This window comes from Micromesistius poutassou (assembly GCF_964030765.1).
Source record: "Micromesistius poutassou genome assembly, chromosome: 1".
Classification (NCBI taxonomy): domain Eukaryota; kingdom Metazoa; phylum Chordata; class Actinopteri; order Gadiformes; family Gadidae; genus Micromesistius; species Micromesistius poutassou.
Window position 1 is genome coordinate 16716354 of NC_140271.1, and position 18035 is coordinate 16734388.

Sequence of the window (18035 nt, forward strand, 5' to 3'; positions counted from 1 at the left end):
GGAATTCAAAACGGCCAACTTTGACGGCACGCCACGGCCACGCCCTTCAACGTACAATCACAAATAGCACGATTTTGGTTCAGCACCACTTCATGACTGTACTGACCAATTGTGAAGCAGATCCGATAAATTCCCTAGGAGGAGTTCGTTCAAATACAATGCGAAAAAGTGAAATTCCATTCAAAATGGCCAACTTTGACATCACGCCACGGACACGCCCTTCAACGTACAGTCCCAAATAGCACGATTTTGGTTCAGCACCACTTCATGACTGTACTGACCAAATTTGAAGCAGATCCGATAAATTCCCTAGGAGGAGTTAGTTCAAATACAAGGCGACGGAATTCAAAAATGGCCAACTTTGACGGCATGCCACGGACACGCCCTTCAACGTACAGTCACAAATAGCACGATTTTGGTTTAGCACCACTTCATGACTGTACTGACCAATTTTGAAGCAGATCCGATAAATTCCCTAGGAGGAGTTCATTCAAATACAAGGCAAAAAAGTGAAAATTTTTCAAAATGGCCGCCGAGAGTGAAAATGAAAAAATTAAAATTTCCGACTTCCGGTGGGGTTTGGAGCATGGGTCCAAGAGGCTTTTCTGTAGGTCATGGGACCTTATACGTGCCTACCGATTTTCATACATATTGGTGAAACGTGGCGCAGGGGCTGCTTTTTAAAGTTCCTGTAGGGGGCGCTACACACATGTGAAACACGAATTTTGGTATGTGAGCTAGAGGCACCAGTCTACACGTGACCTGTGAATTTCATATTCATAACTATTACGGTGTCCGCAGAGTGATCGACCCTCCTCTGGCGGCCATGTTGTTTTTTAAATCGACTTAAATTTTGGTGAGCAGTTAGAACTTTGGTACCTAACGGCCATTGAGTTGGTCCCGCTCAAATCAAACATTGCGTCTATGAACTGTGGCTATTTTAGTAACGGGCCACGCCCACTTCGATGCCACGCCCCATTTGAAAAATTGTTGACTTATTCTTGTTCAGAATTTGATTATGAACAACTTTAGTAGAGAGGTCCAACACCATAGGAGTCCAATTAATGTAGATATGTGCAATTTACTATTTTTGGGGTGAAAAACACACCCCTTTTTGAACTCAATGGCTCATGGGTACTTTGACATTTATCCTACAGACTAATCCTTATGTCAGATTGAAGATAATGGGCCATAGATGATATGTGGCAAAGGAATTTTGTCAAAGTCGAAAAACCTGGGATCCTTGGGGAATTTACTGTTTTTAACTAAATTCAAAATGGCGGGAAATCTGGCTACCGGAAGTGCTAAGTTAGTATCTGCAAATTTCTTCATTATGAGGATTTGCATATGTGTGCAAAGTTTCATGAGTTTAGGTCCAACCGGTGACGAGTTATGCTTGTGCAAACGTTGAAATTTTGGCATAGTTGGTATAGCGCCACCTAGGGGCGAATGTGAATTTGAGGGCTAGAATATCAAATTTTTCACCAGTCCCACAAAATGTGCCAAATAAAAATGAGTTTTCGAATATGTGCAGGGGGGGAAAAATGCAGTCGAAGATGAGGTAAAATAATAAGAAGAAGAAACACAAGGGTTTCAATAGGGTCCTTGCCAAGTTTGGCTCGGTCCCTAAAAATACTTTTTTTTTGGTCTTTCAGAGGAAAAAAGTCACGTGTGGCCCTAATCCTTTTCCGTAGGAAATACTTTTACGCTCAAGCCACAATATATAATTGAGACATGACTGTTTATTTTAGGGACTTTTACTTTGAAGGAGTCATTCAAGTGGTAGTAATACAGTATATCGTCGTCCCATCATGACTCAATAAAAAGCAGCGAGAGAGAGAGCAGAGTGAGCTTAGACCATATTTATTAGGTGCCATACATCTGACGGGTACGTGTACTGTATATCTATATATTTCGGCTTTATCTCTATTTACAAAAATAAACAAAAAAAGGCAACTAGAGCGACCCTGACCATCTCTTCAAATGACTGGAAAAAATTCATTCATTTTTTTAAAATAATATACAAATAATAATATACAAAAAATATACAACACAGATGTTGATGGCACAAGCAATGGCAAATTAAGTATCACCTCGTACGGGCGAGGTCAGGGCAGCCTTCGTAGAATCTCATAAACTCTAGAAAAAAAAAGAAAAGCGCATCATTTCAAAATGATAAAATAAGCAGAACGACGAGGCTGTGAATTGATTGCATCTTTAAATGTTCAGCGTGAGCGACTTTGTGTGCGTGCACAAGTGAGATGATCCGTGACATTTTAATCACAAAAGCAACACCATAGACTCCTCCTTTGACACAAACCTCCCCCCCCTGTGTGACAAGACCCCCCCCCCCCCTCCCCCCGTGACATGCACTCCCCCCCCACCGCCCCCCGCCCCTCCCCCAGTCCCCCCTCTAGCTCAGAGCTGACACCACCAGGTCCAGCAAGTCCCGCCTCAGGGTCCCGGGGCAGTCCGCCTCCAGGGCCAGCCTCCCCAGACAGTCCCCAGGGCCCGAGGAGGAGGAGGAGGAGGAGGAGGAGGAGGAGGAGGAGGAGGAGGAGCCGGTGGCGGCGCGGGGCTGGGCCCTGGGGCCCCGCGGCCCCCCCAGGAGCAGCGTGAGGCAGGCGCGGCCCAGCGCGGGGTAGCAGTAGCGCTGAGAGAAGCGGTACACCTGAGGGAGGAGGTGGAGCCACAGCGCCCGGCCCTCGCTGCCCCCCGGGGGCCACGGCGAGGGGAGCGAGGGGTCCGCCGCGGGGGCCGGCCTCAGCGAGCGCCGAGTGTGCTTGGGTCCCGCCCGGGTCTTGTTGTCGGGGCCGCTCGGTTTAGAACCGGACGCGGAGCGCGGGCGCGGGTTCTTGGGTTCTTGCGGCGGGAGGTCCGGAGCGCCGCTCGTCTTGGACCCCTGCTGCTCCTCCTGCTGCTGCTCCTCCTGCTCCTCCTCCTCCTGCTCCTGCGCCCGCCGGCTCCCTGCTCCTCCTCCGCTCAGCTCCAGGGCCGAGGCGCGGCGAGCCAGCCCCTCGTCGGTGGACTCCCCCAGGGGCCGCCCCGGGTCCCTGGGGGGGGGCGGGGGCGGGGGCGGTGCCGCGGCGGTGGCGTGCGCCAGCAGCGCCTCCACGCAGAGCTGCTCCGCCTCCCGCCGCAGCTCCGGCACCAGGAAGCGGCAGGCGCCCACCATCGCCTCGCCCAGCGGCGAGTCCTGGAAGTCCGGGGTCCCCGCCGCCGCGGCCGTCGTCCCCGCCGCGACCAGGCCCAGCCTCTCCCGGGCCAGGGCCCCCAACACCTGGCACCGCCCCCCCTCCCCCTCCTCCCCCTGCTGGGTGGGGGCGGGGAGCCGGCAGCCGTGCAGGTGGTGCAGCACCGTCAGCAGCGTCCCGCCGCTCACGTCCCGGATGGGGATGGCTCGGCCGGCGCCGCCCGCCGCCGCCTCCTCGAACCCGCCCCCCAGCAGCGCCCGGAAGTACTCCGAGCCCGCCGACACCGCCTCCCGATTGGCCGGGAGCCTCGTGCCGTCGTCCAGCTCCAAGAGGAGGTCGAAGGTTGCGTCGCGGTACGGACACAGGAGGTCCAGGCGGGGCTTCTTCAGCGGAGGAGGAGGAGAAGGGGGCGTGTCTTCGGCATTCCCGACACGGTCCCGATCCGGGAACGTTCCGGAGCGAGCCGGGAGCGGGGGCTTCCCGCCCGCGTCGGCCCGGCCGCCGCCGCCCAGCAGGGCGGACAGGCAGCCGGTCAGCAGCGAGAGGTAGAGCGCGTGGAGCTGGGCGCCGCTGGCGGGCGGAGAGGAGCTGAAGCCTTTGGGGAGGAGGAGGCGGCACTCGGCCGTGTGCTCCTCCTGCTCCTCCTGCTCCTCCTGCTCCTCCTGCTGCTCCTCCCCCTCCCCTCCGGCGGCGGCGGCGGGGCAGCCCAGGGGCTGCAGCGCCACCGCCAGGCCGCCGCTGTCCAGGAGCAGCTTCCTCAGGAGCGCCTTGTTGCTGGAGGGAAGACATGAGGCAGGTCGATACAATCCAATACGATACAGTCAATACAAACAATAACAGCCTTGTTGCTGGAACACGACGATAAGAAGTCAACACAAACAACGGCAGAAGGCGAGCTGGGATTAAGTCCTTAACAAGGATTGGTTTTCTGTTATGCCGCCGCGTATGTAATCTACAAAATTCACAAATGCAATACGCACCAGTTAGTGTACAAAGACCATATTTACGAAACAAAGTAATTAAAATATACATAATTAAGAATCTAATCCATCAAATAAGGCATTAATAAATGATAAATACATGATCCTAAGAATCGTTTAAGGCCGGCTGTGTGGATGTATCTTTAAACCATATATGCCAACATTACTAGCATACGCTACCATGACTAGGATATGGCAACACGACTAGGATATGGCAACACGACGTGCACGTGCCATGCACGGCACATGCACGTGCCGACATTGCTGGCGGTCTTCCACCCACCTGTTGATGAGTGGGAGGGACAGAGCGACGTTCATCTTGTCGGGCTCCGAGCCGGACAGCATGGCGTGGGCCAGCACCCCCGAGCCGAACGCAGACTCACTCTGGACCCGCATGTTGTTGAGCAGAGCCAGGCCTGCACAGCGGAGAGACACGCACAGAGGAAGGACCCCACAGTGAACCACAGCACCCAGCGACCAAGGAGGGGATGGCGCTCATAGCAGCAGCACGCCGACGTTAAAACCAATATTCTCACAATATATTACTAATAATAAATGATACTTATGAATCCTATTGCCGTCCATTTTTAAGACTCCGAAGTGCAAAAAATGTATTCCGTTTAGCAAACGCACCTACAACATGCAGCATAACGCGTGCCTGACCTTGTCACCGTTTAGGCCTGTTTTTATAAATGGTCCATACCATTTATTGTGGAGCAAATGTTTTCACCCACATCAACTAACAGTTACTGCAGATGCATGTTCTTTGGGAGCAGGTCGGAGTCTAGAATCTTGCTCAAAGTTGTCAACGGTCTTAGCGAGAGTCACACGGCTCTCCCTAACACTGGCCAGCACTACTGAGAGCAATGGCTAGCAAGTTCGCTAGCCATCAAGCTAACCAAGCTATAAAAAAAAACAAATCTGGCATAATAACAACAACAACAACAACAACAATATGACATTAGCCAGGCTAACGTGCTAACGTGGAACCCCGCCTCAGACACCCGGCTTACCCAGCTGCTTCACCTTCGCCCTGACCCGGCCCGTCTGCCTGGTACCTCCTCCTCCTCCTCCTCCTCCTCCTCCCCCCTCCTCCCCCTCCTCCTCCTCCTCCTCCTCCTCCTCCCCTCTCCGCCGGTCGACACAGGTGGTGCCTGATGAGTGCGGGCGCCCCGGTGCGCACCAGCGCGTGCAGGCAGTTGGGGTTGCAGCTGAGGCGGCAGAGCATGCGGAAGCAGCGGCTGCTGGGGTCACGGTGGCGGCTGACGTAGCGCAGCAGGCCACGCAGCGCCGCCGGCGTCACCAGCGCCGCGCTGGGGTCCGAGGCGTGGGAGAAGCGCGACAGCAGGAGCAGCACGGGCGACTCGGGGGCCCAGGGCTCCGGGTGGTAGGGGTGGCGGTTGTTGTGGGGGTGGTGGTGTTGTCGCTGCGGGGCGGGGGTGGGGGTGGGGGTGGTGGGGGTTGTGGGGGTGATGGGGGTGGGGGAGGGGGAGGGAGAGGGAGAGGGAGGGGCGTCCAGCGTGGCGGTGGCGGGGGTGGCGCGGGGCAGCGGGTGAACGCGCGGACGCTTCCGCTGCGGGGAGAACTTTGAGGGGGAGACGGGGGTCTGGGAGGGGGTCTTGGCGGCGGAGGAGGAGAGGGGCTGGAAGCCGGGGGCGGGGGAGGGGGAGGAGGTGGAGGTGGTGGCTGAGGGAGGGGCGGGGGCGTCCCCCAGGGGGGGGACCTCGGGCTGCTGGGTGGAGGCGGGGGCGGGACAGGAAGAGGAAGCGGAGGAGGGCAGGGAGAGGGAGGAGCTTTTAGGAGCGGTAGGAGAAGCGGAGGGCAGGGCGGGGAGAGGGGTTTGAGGTGAGGAGGAGGAGGAGGAGGACGAAGGGAGATGAAGACCGCTCCAGTCCCCGTCGGCCGCACCCGGGGCATCGACCAGGTCTCCCTCGGAGGAGATCAGGCCCTCGGAGAGCAGCCATGACCTGGGAAGCAAACAGGAAGACAGGCGTTCAAAGTGTTGACACAACACCATGGAAATCTACTAATCTACTAATGATTGACAGTGCATCACTGTCAAACATTAGTAGAGAGCGTCTTTGAATATTTAGAAAAGCGAATGTATTATTATTATTATCAACTTTAAAGTTGATCTGGTGATGCTAGATCTGGGGATCTTGTGTTACAACCACATGACAGGTGGTTGTCTCTGCAGTGTGTCTGAGGTGCACCCAGCCTAAGGCATCCCGCAGCGCACCACGCGGTACCTGAGGCTGAGGAAGCTGGACGACCCGGGCCCCTGGTCCCGGGCCTCCTCCCGCCGGCCGTCCAGGGCCGGGAAGTCGAAGGACTCGAAGCAGGACAGCTGCTCCGAGGGAGACATCCCCCCCGTCAGGCCCGCCTCCGTCCTGTCCGCCGCCGCCGCCGCCGTCTCCGCCGCCGCCTCCTCCACCTCCTGCTGCTGCCACTGCTGCTGCTGCTGCTGCTGCTGCCGCTGCTGCTCCTCCTCCTCGCGGGCGAGGGCGGCCAGCCGGCCCACCAGCAGCGGCACCAGCCCCAGCTCCTGCAGCTGCTCCAGCGCCGACTCGTCGTACACAAAGTCCACGCACGCCACGATGGCCATGCGCGCCAGCGGGTGGCCGCGGTGCGTCGCCAGGAAGCCCACCAGCGTCTCCAGCCCGCCGCACGCCTTCACCTTGGCGCGGTTCACCGCCTCCTTGCAGCAGAGGCACAGCGCCTTCAGGAACACGGGCGACTTGAGCGGCTCCCGCCGCGCCTCCGCCGAGAAGCGGCCGATGACGTCCAGCGAGCCCACCAGGGGCCGCAGGCAGCCCTGTGAGCACAGGTTGGCCAGCGCCTTCAGCGCCAGCTCCTCCGGCGGCTCTTCGCTCCCCCCTCCTCCTCCTCCTCCTCCTCCTCCTCCTCCTCCTCCTCCTCCTGCCCCCTCAGCCGCCGCCGCCGCCGCCGCCGCCGTCGTCGTCGTCGTGGCGGCGGTGCCCGTCGCCATGGCGCCCAGCGGGGCCAGGACGCCGGAGCGCGACACCTCGCGGGCGCACTCCATGCCGCAGCCGCGCGTCAGCTCGTGGACGGCGCGCAGGGCGGCGCGACGGAGGCCCGGCGGGAGGTCGGCGGCGAGGAGCGGCGCCAGGGCGGACAGAGCGCCCTGGGCCAGCAGGGAGAGGCGGTTGGCGTGGGTGTCGGCGAGGTAGAGGAGGGCGCGCGCCGCCGACTGGGCGCACTCCAGCTGGGGGCCGGAGGGAGGGGGCGGGGCCCCGCCCAGGGAGGTGGAGGAGGAGGAGGAGGAGGAGGAGGAGGAGGAGGAGAAGAGGGAGAGGCAGAGGAGGAGGAGCGGCACGCCACCTGGAGCAGGGAGGGAGGCGGTTGGCTGAGTTACTTACAACCCATCGTGACAAATAAGCAACGTCTTTTAAAGTATTGATTTGTGTCTGAAATATTTACTACTACATTTACATTATTGATTACACACAGACGGGATACTTTCTTCCATCTGATATAAACAAACCCAGTGTTATCTACATTTGTCGAAAGATCGGATACAAAACTAAAGCACAGTGTAAAGGAAATATGAGTTCTAATTTTAGGATAGAATATCACTTTTTTATTCTATCCTTATTTCCCTCTGAATTCCCCAATGACTGATGACATCATCTCATGAAACATTACATCATGCTTCCGCAGCCCAGAGGTGGTCTCTCACACACACACACACACACACACACACACACACACACACACACACACACACACACACACACACACACACACACACACACACACACACACACACACACACACACACACACACACCAGAGGAGTGGATGAGGGCCGAGTTCTGGGGGTCCATAGCCAGGTTCCCCAGGGCGCGTGCGGCCCGGTTCTGGACCGTGTCCGTGGTGACGTTCCTCTTCAGGATGTCCACTGAAACGGTCGGGAACAAGAGACGGGTTTAGTCTCAGTTGGGCCGGAACAAAAAGGCCTTTCACACAGATGACTGATGGCTGCTTAGCAATGCTTTCACGCTTATCAGGTAAGATTAGGCCAGGTACGTTTGAACTTTGATATCAAATCATCATTGTTTTGTTTTTTGCATAAGTAACAGAATTAATTCAACATATTGATTTCTTATTTGTTCCCTACTTACCCACAATGGTGACTCCATCAAGCTTACGAACCTGCAAAGAAAGGATCAAATGTAATTTCAACATAATGTGTCAAACCTACAGCAGCATTCAATTGCTTGACTTTCCACCACAGCTTGTCCTGGCTCTCACCTGCGCCCTGGTCGCGTACTCTGTGCAGCAGTTCCCCAGTATGCTCAGGGCTAGGTCTAACGTCTTCCGGGAGCAGTCGGGGTCCTTGAGAACTTTCAACAGGGGGCCGAGCCCACCCTGAGTTCTAAATCGGGATATCCCGCTGGTGCCCCCCTTGATGTGATGCGTCCGGATGGCCACCAGGGCCCGCCACTGAGCAGCTTTGTTCCTCTTGCTTTCCGAATCTTTTCTACCGCCGCTGTTTTCCGTGCCGCGGATCCCGGGTTCCTCCGTAGTTTGCGCCACGGGTTTTGAGAGATGAGACAAGCACCAGGTCAGGGATGACTCTGGCGATGGCGAAGGGGCGCCCCGGTGCGACCCGGACCCTCGGGCCGGTTTGCAGCTCCCTTGGACGGGTAACGCTGCCATGATCCCACGGTCTCGCTGGATCTGGGTTATAATTTATTTTTTTCTTCACACTACGAGACAAGACAAACACCACAGAAGATTATTAGGACTTCAATTAAGAACAGCTCAGATCATTTATAAAACTGTTTAAAAACCGAATTCGTTCCATTTTAATTCTCTTATTTATATTTAAGTGTGGTTCCGGTACACGAAAAAAAAACTACATATACCAGCACGAAAGAGGAAATGGTGTCACCTGACAGCGGCCGCGCGGGGGCCGACGGGAGATGGAGTCCCGGTGGCTTCGGTCGGCTTCCTAAAAAAACAGGCCTAAACGGTGACAAGGTCAGGCACGCGTTATGCTGCATGTTGTAGGTGCGTTTGCTAAACGGAATACATTTTTTGCACTTCGGAATAAGCCTTAAAAATCTATTTGACCAATGTTATTATACCAGTGGCGGAATAAATTGTATGAAACAAAATGCAATCGCCTTGGCTAGCCGCTAACGCCATCTTTAGCCAGGCAACTAAACAGAGAAGCGACCAGGGGAGGGAGCGCGGGATGGGGGATGGGTTAGTTAAATACACATCATGGGAGTTGTAGTCCAGAAGACACGCCCGGGTCACGTAGTGCCCTGCGTTAGCTGGACTTAAAGAACTACATGTCCCATGACTGGGAAATAATAGTATATTACGCTGAGAAACTCGACGTGTACATAGAATTGTAGTTTAGTTAAACGGGTGAATTCGTTAAAGCAAACGCCGGCGATACCCTAAAAGAACTACACTGACCATAACGCATTGTATAAGTTGTTATATTCATCGCTTTGGTCAGTGCGACACAGCTATCGCTGCACTACAAAGGTTGTTAAACTCTCCGATAGATTTAGTGAGTCAAAACCAACAACTTTGTTGGTATAACTCGTACTGAATAACATGGAGATAATCGACAGTATTGTTACAGATGGTCTTGAAGTGGAGGGAAAGGTATCTAATATGGCCCAAAATCTTGAGACTGACAAGACAAAAGCAGGTTTGTAGCTTTTTATCTACTCCTAATGAGCTGATTGCAGTCACTGTATCTGTGGGACGTTTGGTGTGTTATTATACGTCATATAATGGATCAATTAACCATTAATGTGATGCTACTGTTATGTTATTTTTAATCCAGGAAAGGCGCCGAGCCAGGATCACTTTTAACTCACTTTATTTGGTAAAGGTTTTGGTCTATATGAAACAAAAGGAGAGGAATGGTATATAACACGCGCGGAGCGTCTCTAAGCTTTACATGTACGATACACCGCCCAAGAGATTCTGCCTTCTCCAAGTTATGTTGCTGCTTTTATAGCGAGGTGAAGGTAGACTTCTTCTACAACGTAAAAAACTTTATCTGTGTTTTCCGTTGTTGCCCCCTATGTGCAAATGTTGCAGCTTTATTAAATGTGCTCGGTGCTGCTCCCTGTGGCTATGTGAGAATATTACGGCTGAAATATATTACAATTCCCTCCTTGGTCATCTCAGATAACCATTCTACAAGCCATGAACACTACTGACCACTACCCCCCAAAAAAACTATTTTGCATACATGTTGTGCCAAGGATTGCTTGTTCTGTTTTAGACATTATATGAATTGTCAAATAACAAAATAATATGTCAAGACTTACTCAGACATATTGTTTTGTCAATGTTCTGACAGTGGTTTCACAATATTAACTATTCGACCAAGGCAACATTGAGATGAACGATGGAATAGACGCATTTTTTTGAACCATGACATATAAAGCATATTTAATCTCCTTCATCATCCCCACGCCCAGAATTCGTGTGGACCCTTCAGGCCACGTGGCACCTGGTCCACATCCGCCTGGAGATGGACCCGCTCTTCGACCAGCCCGTCTGCAAGAAGAAGAAGCTGTGGGAGCTCGTGTCGGAGAAGATCAACGCCAAGCTGAGCGAGGGCGGCGACCCGGAGGTCACCGTCAAGGCCTACGAGTGCGACCTCAAGTGGCGCAACATGCTGGCCACGTACCGCAAGAACGCCGAGCGCGCCCGGCGGCTGGGCGAGGGCGGCGTGCACTGGGAGTTCTTCAGGGCCATGCACGAGGTGCTGGGGAAGAGCCGCGAGGAGGTGGAGGCCCTGCGGCGGGCCAGGCTCAGCGGCACCAAGCTGGGCAAGGCCATCGCCAGCAAGAGGTTCACGCCCATCCTGCCCACGCCGCTGGCGGCGGGGGGCGGGCCGCGGCCGCCGCAGGACGTGCTGCAGCTGTACATGGAGCTGCAGGAGCGGAAGATGAACATGTGGGCCCAGCAGAAGGCGCTGGAGGAGAGGAAGATAGACGCCATCAACAACCTGGCCCAGGCGATCTCCAGCCTGGCTCAGAAGAACGGCGAGCCGTTTGTGAAGGAGGGACCGTAGACTAGAAAACTCAAACGCTCATCTGTGTTCCAGGAGAGATCCACTCCATCTGGTGGAGTCATCGTTGTATATAAAGAGGGAACCAATCTGAGTCACCCGTCTCACCTTCTCTCATTAGCTTTGGAACGGGTTCTGAGTTGCCAGCGGGTCGGGGAGGTCACCCACCCTTGCGTAGGCATCAACGTGGGAGACTTTTTCCCCCATGCACAAATGGAGGGGTTTGGGTGGAGGTCCGGACATGGAGGGGATTGATGTGGAGATACTTTAGTGCCTGCCTGTACAGTAGTGTGGCATTGATAACTTAAAAAATGTGTATAACTATGAAATGGTTCACGGTATGAATGCAATGTGCAGTTTTGTCCTTTAGAAGATGACAAGAATTGTCCTTGTTCAGGTAAGTTGCAGTGGAAATTCAAATCTAACAATCATGCAAATTATAGTGTGAATTAAAAGGTACTTTGGGACTCATGAATTGCCATTCTCCGACTGTGGACATTATTTGTTAAATTATTTTTATTTTTCAGTTATAATGTAAACTCTGTGTCTACAGTATAAAGACATGTTTTATGAAATTCCTTGAAAAGTGTTTGTATTGTGGAATGTTTCACAAAATCACATTTAGACAAAAAGATACACACCCTCAACATCCACACACACACACAACAAAACGTCACGCACACGTCGATTCAAGTCCTTTATACAACAAATCCGTTATGGCCTCCCGTCTCCTTAACCCTTCCTCCTCTACATCGCCCTCTTCCTCCTCCGCCACCCCCGCCTCTTCGGCGTCTTCCGTCTCCCCCTCCAGCAGGGGCCCAAAGTCCAGGAACACGTTGTGCAAGATACAGGCTGTCAGCACCACCGCCCTGGCCCTCTCGTAGTTCCCCATGTCCAGGTACCGCAGCCGCTGGAACCGGGCCTTCAGGCTGGCCACCGCCTGCTCCAGGATGCTGAAGTACGCCTCCAGTGTCTTGTTGAAGAGGGCCTCCCTGGGCCCCACGCGGGCGACGTGGGGGGTCAGGATGTGCTCCGTGAGGGGGTAGCCCGCTCCGGCCACCAGGCAGGACCCCGGGGGCATGGGCATGGGCGGGCGCCCCAGCCGGTGCCTCAGTGCGGCCGCCCGGCCCGTCTCCGACCCCCTGCCAATGTGGCAGTGCAGGAAGCGGCCTCTGCGGTCACACACCAGCTCCAGGTGCAACCAGGAGTCCGGGTGGGCCTCCTTCTTCATCCTCTTCACCTCGGGCATGGGGCTGTCCACGCTCTGCTTGCCGATGGGCAGGCGGATGGGCACCCGGGTGTGGCCCAGGATCCCCAGGACCTGGGGCGCCCCCTGGGCCGCCTCAGGCCCGGTCTTGCCCAGCAGAGCGTAGAGAGGACAGAGCAGGTCCCCGGCTTCTCCATCTGGTGGAGAATGGGGGACAGCGAGAGGATATTAATATTGTTTACCATCATCATCATCATCATCTCATCACTCATCTGAGTAAGTGAGATGGGATGATGAGTGACCATAATTTAAACAAACTACTAATCCTGGTAAAGTTGTCTTTTGGGAGTCTTCGGAGCCTTTTCCATAGCAATTTACTGACATTCACTGAACAAATACATTTTTATTCCCAATGATTTTGAACAAGACATCCGCAAACAATGACGTAAACCACGAACCGCTTGGCCATCTGATCAGGTCGTCCTGCAGCAGGTTGACCCGCTCGCAGAAGGAGAAGTAGATCCGGTGGATGTTGCCCTTCTCCAGGCGGAAGCGACCGGAGACCGAGCGGTAGCTGACGCGCTTGGACAGCAGGGTGAGGGACAGCAGCACCGTGTGGGACAGAGAGATGCGGGCGCGTCCCGCCAGTCTGGACCTGCTGTAGTGGGACTTTGAGTTCTGGAGAAGTTCAGTGATGTGCTGTAGGTGGAGAGGAAGATGGAGAGACAGAGACACTCATGAAACACAATAAATGATCACGTCTCACAGACGTATATATCGAAGATGTTATTGCGCAGTGATGGCATGATATGCTCCGTCCTCTTACCTTAACGGCATAACTATCGACGGGATCTACTTCTGTCTCTAGAGCCAGATGTTCCTCTTCATCGGGTGGGGCGGATTTGACTGGTTCTGCTGGTACCACCAAAGGGTCTGGAGCCTGCACCAGGTGCACATACACCGCAGGTGGCTGAGCTTGAACCTTGGCGACGAGGTCCGCCTCCAGGATGTCCTCGACCGCCTGGTCCAGTCGTTGTTCCAGCTCGGACTGGGATAGAGGCTCCCATTCCCGTTCCACCATCTCCAGCACCGCCCTGCCCGCAGACTGCACAAAGTCCCTCATGTCCATCTCACAATATCTCCGGATCTATCTCCAGAAGCACCCCGCAGCGCTGGTCCGTCCACTAGCTCACTATAGGCTAACTCATAGAACAGCGCATTAAGTTACCGGGTTGGGAAACATGCCAGAAAGAGCAGGTTACCGATAGTACTCCGTTCATTCAATCGGTACACAGACACCGGATTCATAACAGCCGAGAACCACAGTTTGAAGTACTTTGTGATGTTTACTTCCGGGCTGCTGTAACGTGGACCTACTGATTGGACATAGAGCTAGAGCTGATAGAATGGGGATTCCTGATCTGGACCAGTCCTGCACATGCGCTCATAGACATTATAAAGAGTAGACGCCGCATCGACCATACCATATATACGTGTTCATAAATCATGTCATATCAGTAATATCCAATATCATATTATTTTGTTAATTTTACGAAACAAACCAATATGGAAGAAAGTATTTTCCATTTATGTGAGATATCTAATGAATATGTTTCCTCGTTGCTTGCATCAATTTCATTTCCAGGTGGCGTCAAAACGTTAATGATTATTATTGAATATAATGAATATTATTAGATATAGGCTTAGTAATTTAGATATTTTCCATAGATGTGTCTTTATAGAAATGTGAGATACCCGTCTTATAGTTGCTTGCTTAGTTAGCAAAAAAGTGTAAAACCGGATGTATAATGATGCATAAGAATAAAGATAATAAAATAATGTCTAATTTCAGTCACACACAATAACAAGTCAGATTATTTTGCTGTGTGTAAAAGACGTTGGTTTAGAAACAAATGTCCTTGACATTCATACAAAAAAACAGAAACCTAACAAGTTTGGTGTGTGGTTTAGTGATACTCTCACTCGTGTCCATTACAGATGACCTACGTCGACGATGTTTAGATTACGATGTTTAGTGTGTTCGTGCAGCAGCCTGCGCAACTGTTGTCATTACTAAAGCTCACTGTCAACACTTTGTGAAGAAACAGATTTTAACCTGGGCCCAGTTTCCCAAAAGCATCGTTAGCCTAAGTGGTTCGTGAAGTTCATCGTATGAGCATCGTACAGTTTTCACACCGTTTCCCGAGCATCGTTGCGTAACGAACGTCGTGAAAACACTCGTAGCTAACGAGGGCTCCAGGGGCACTCATAGAGTGCTAAGAGCATCGTTGCTATAGCCTCAGTGGAGTCACCAGCTGGACATTCCGTGGTATTGGAATGTGTTTTATTAAAACACATCCAATACCGCTGAATGTCCAGGTGGCGCAATTTCGCAATACCCCAAAAACAGTGGTTACCGCCGATATGTTACTCATAGACTACTGTTAGATTTAAACAGCAAAGACAGAGACATGTTAGAAGTCAACAAAAATATAATTTATTGCAGCACAAGGAAACCATATCACAAGGAATATAATACAATCAAATTATTCCATTGCTCTTGTGTGGGAGGTCGCTTTAGAGCTGCACCTGCTGTCTCCCTCTGATTTTAATTCAACCATCATGGTTAAAATGTCCTTATATTGATTAATGACAGAAGACATACTGTGCATGAATCATGTTGAGACCAGTGGGTGTCAGAGAATTTCTGCAGGCGTTTTTTGTTGTTTGCCATAAAGCACTGGAGGCGCTTCAGTGAGACTGTGATGAAGTTCACTATTGGACCGTGTAGACAGTGAGCATTGTGCTTCTATTGCCGCAGGGTGCTCTGCCGAAATAGCAAAATTTTACCGACATGCCCAAGCTGCCTGCTATTGGTCAACAAAACCAACAAAACCACATAAGGACATATAGAACCAGAATTAGTTTCCTGCAATATTTAGCACATCTGGATTTTTGTTCCGCAATGGTGTGAAATTACTTTAAGGCCTGCATGTCTACGTACTGCCGAGCCAGGCGGTGAGAACAACAAATGAGTTAAATTGAAATTCACCTGTTTTTATATTCCCCTTCAGTTTTATTGTAGCCAGAACACTTATAATCTGCCTCTACCCTAAATCCTAACCCTTTCTGAAACACTGAACCAGCAGAGACAGCTGTTACAGGCCCTACAGCAGTGGTCATCAACCCTTTTAAGCCCAAGAACACTGACCTCAGCCTTGGTGAAAGGCAAGATCTACCTATTGAAGTGTTGAGAGAAAAAACACAGCCCAGATTTTACTTCCAACTTGAGGCATTTCATTTGGCTAATTGTATTTGAATTACATTGGCTTTGATCCAACTTTCAAATTGATGCAACCAAGAAAACACTGTAAGAAGCATATCAAACCTAGCTGTCTTGAATTTTACAATGTACATTCAATTCTAAGTTTCATTATATAATTTAATTCCAACACAAAAAATAAAGGCATGTAGGCTATTTTCCATTTGTATGAGGAAATGAGGAAATGAGGAAATGCATTCCATGCACGCAAGCATGGAATGCATGCAACGTTGAAAGATCAGATGTTTGAATTACTTGATACCGACGTGGAGAGGCACTTTTGTCCAGGGCATAAATGTGCATTTCACGATTACACTCGTTCCAATAATTTCTTGGAGGGGAAAGTAATGGCTATACTTCCATTTAAAGAAGGCTACTTTTGGATTATTGTGTGCTGCGTGCTTTCGAATGTGTAAACAACGAGAGAGAGAGAGAGAGAGAGAGCGTAGTGTCGCCGATATATACAACGCCATTATTCCCATCACTGATTAAGAGAGAGAGAGAGGGCGAGAAGCGCTTGCAAAACAGAACATTAATCAGGCATATTTTATTATATATATGTATATCATGTATGTAGTTTTCTATTCTTTTTCGGGAGCTACAGCAATCAGGGTTGGCAACCACTGCTCTACAGCTTCTACAGGAGCAACACGATTTTTAGCCCGAGCAGTACCCAATATAGCTCCAAACTTGGCAGCCCCCAACACACATTTGTAGCCTACCCTAGGCTGCCCACCTTATCTACTTTTTCCTTAACTTCTTTACAAGCATTTTCAGCTTTTACCCAAAGAGCAAACCCCATACCGGCCCCAATAGCCCCCCCAACAGCGGCCGACACGGCAATATTAGTTGCAGTGATGGCTAGTAGGCCGCCTGTGCTGCCCCCAACGGATGCTCCCACCACAATTCCTATTGGGACAATTGCCCCAATCACAGCCCCCAGCGCCACGCCAACGAGCCCCACCGCCACCACCTTAAATATTTTCTTCATCAGGCTGCGGGATTGCAACGCCTCCTCGCGCAAACTGGGGCTGGGGGATGGTGGAACCTGTGGTCTTATATTGAGATTTTCCTTATCTTGTGCCCTCTTCCTCTCCTCCTCCCTGATTGCCTCTACCTCCAGGTACATGGCGTTGGTGTAACACCCTCCACCGTTGTCCTCCACAACCTGCTCCACCTTCCCCAGCAGCTGGTGAACTTGCTGCACATCGCTGGGCGCCCAGTTGTTGAACACGTGGTACCTGCCTCCACACCTGTCAATCAAAGCCTTGAGGCTAGCAGGCGCGCTGGCCAGGTACTCCTCTATCGGCCCCTCCAGGTCATCTCCCCTGGTGAACAGCACCACCGTGTGGTTGCTGACCGCCGCTTCTCCAAATACATCAGCCATCATAGTGACGACCATGTTCTCCTCCTCTGTGTAGCGTCCCACCTGGACCACCAAGAGGAAGGCGTGGGCGCCGGGGGCCGTCAGGGCAACGCCTTGACTGATCTCCGTGAGGATCTGCTCCCGGGTCAGGTGTGTGTCTCCAAAACCTGGCATGTCCAACACCACCACCTTCTTCCTCCCCGCCTCTTCCCCCACATGGTAGTCAGTGGTCCCCAGCTGGCAGACCTTGGTAACGGAGCTGGCGCTAGGCTTTGACTGGAAGTGTCGTCAGCCCAGGATTAGGGTTAGGGTTAGGGTTGGGGTTGGGATTAGGGTTAAGGTTGGGGTTAGGGTTGGGATTAGGGTTAGGGGAAGGGGTGAGGTTAGGGTTAGGGTTGGGGTTAGGGGAAGGGGAGAGGTTAGGGTTAGGGTTGGGGTTGGGGTTAGGGTGGGGGTTAGGGTTGGTGTGGGGGTTAGGGTTAGGGTTAGGAGAAGGGGAGAGGTTAGGGTTGGGATTAGGGTTAGGGTTAGGGTTGGGGTTAGGGGAAGGGGGGAGGTTGGGGTTGGGGTTAGGGCAGGGGTCGGCAACCCAAAATGTTGAAAGAGCCATATTGGACCAAAAAAACAAAAACAAATATGTCTGGAGCCGCAAAAAATTAAAAGCCTTATATAACCCTTATAATGAAGGCAACGCATGCTGTATGTATCTATAGTAGCTATATTAGCTTATCAAAATGACTAAATTAACTACAAATACATAATGAGCCTTCATGATTTAGGCCAAGTCCACACGTACCAAAACGATCTTTTTTTTCTCCGTTTTCCCTGGCATCGTTTCAAGAACATTTGCGTCCACACGGATCCATCTCAATACGACTCAACACGCTACTTC

General features: G+C 52.3%; 4 protein-coding genes across 4 annotated transcripts; 1 reads left to right on the plus strand and 3 right to left on the minus strand.

Moving 5' to 3' along the window:
- Positions 1 to 2092: 2092 nt before the first annotated feature.
- Positions 2093 to 9332, minus strand: armc5 (armadillo repeat containing 5). The gene is given in 10 exon segments (XM_084488811.1): positions 2093 to 3968; positions 4458 to 4590; positions 5188 to 5275; positions 5277 to 6141; positions 6424 to 7076; positions 7125 to 7516; positions 7985 to 8095; positions 8319 to 8349; positions 8449 to 8906; positions 9092 to 9332. Coding segments are annotated over 9 exon segments (4236 nt in total). The 5' UTR covers positions 8857 to 8906; positions 9092 to 9332; the 3' UTR covers positions 2093 to 2413.
- A 376-nt stretch (positions 9333 to 9708) lies between these two features.
- On the plus strand, positions 9709 to 11811 carry LOC311336726 (uncharacterized protein). The gene is made up of 2 exons (XM_084463413.1): positions 9709 to 9868; positions 10653 to 11811. The coding sequence occupies exons 1-2, from the start codon at positions 9772 to 9774 to the stop codon at positions 11249 to 11251; spliced, it is 696 nt and encodes a 231-aa protein (XP_084319539.1). The 5' UTR covers positions 9709 to 9771; the 3' UTR covers positions 11252 to 11811.
- Positions 11812 to 11818: 7 nt separating this feature from the next.
- LOC311336560 (uncharacterized protein) lies at positions 11819 to 13751 on the minus strand. Its single transcript, XM_084463412.1, has 3 exons — positions 13282 to 13751; positions 12914 to 13154; positions 11819 to 12652 (listed from the first exon to the last, which is right to left on the minus strand). Exons 1-3 carry the CDS (start codon positions 13582 to 13584, stop codon positions 11922 to 11924), a joined length of 1275 nt encoding a protein of 424 aa, XP_084319538.1. The 5' UTR covers positions 13585 to 13751; the 3' UTR covers positions 11819 to 11921.
- A 2654-nt stretch (positions 13752 to 16405) lies between these two features.
- Positions 16406 to 17431, minus strand: LOC311400204 (GTPase IMAP family member 4-like; the record flags this gene model as incomplete). Its single annotated transcript, XM_084488812.1, has 2 exons — positions 16406 to 16414; positions 16712 to 17431. Coding segments are annotated over 2 exons (729 nt in total), but the record flags the coding sequence as incomplete, so codon positions are not given.
- Between the last annotated feature and the right edge of the window lie 604 nt (positions 17432 to 18035).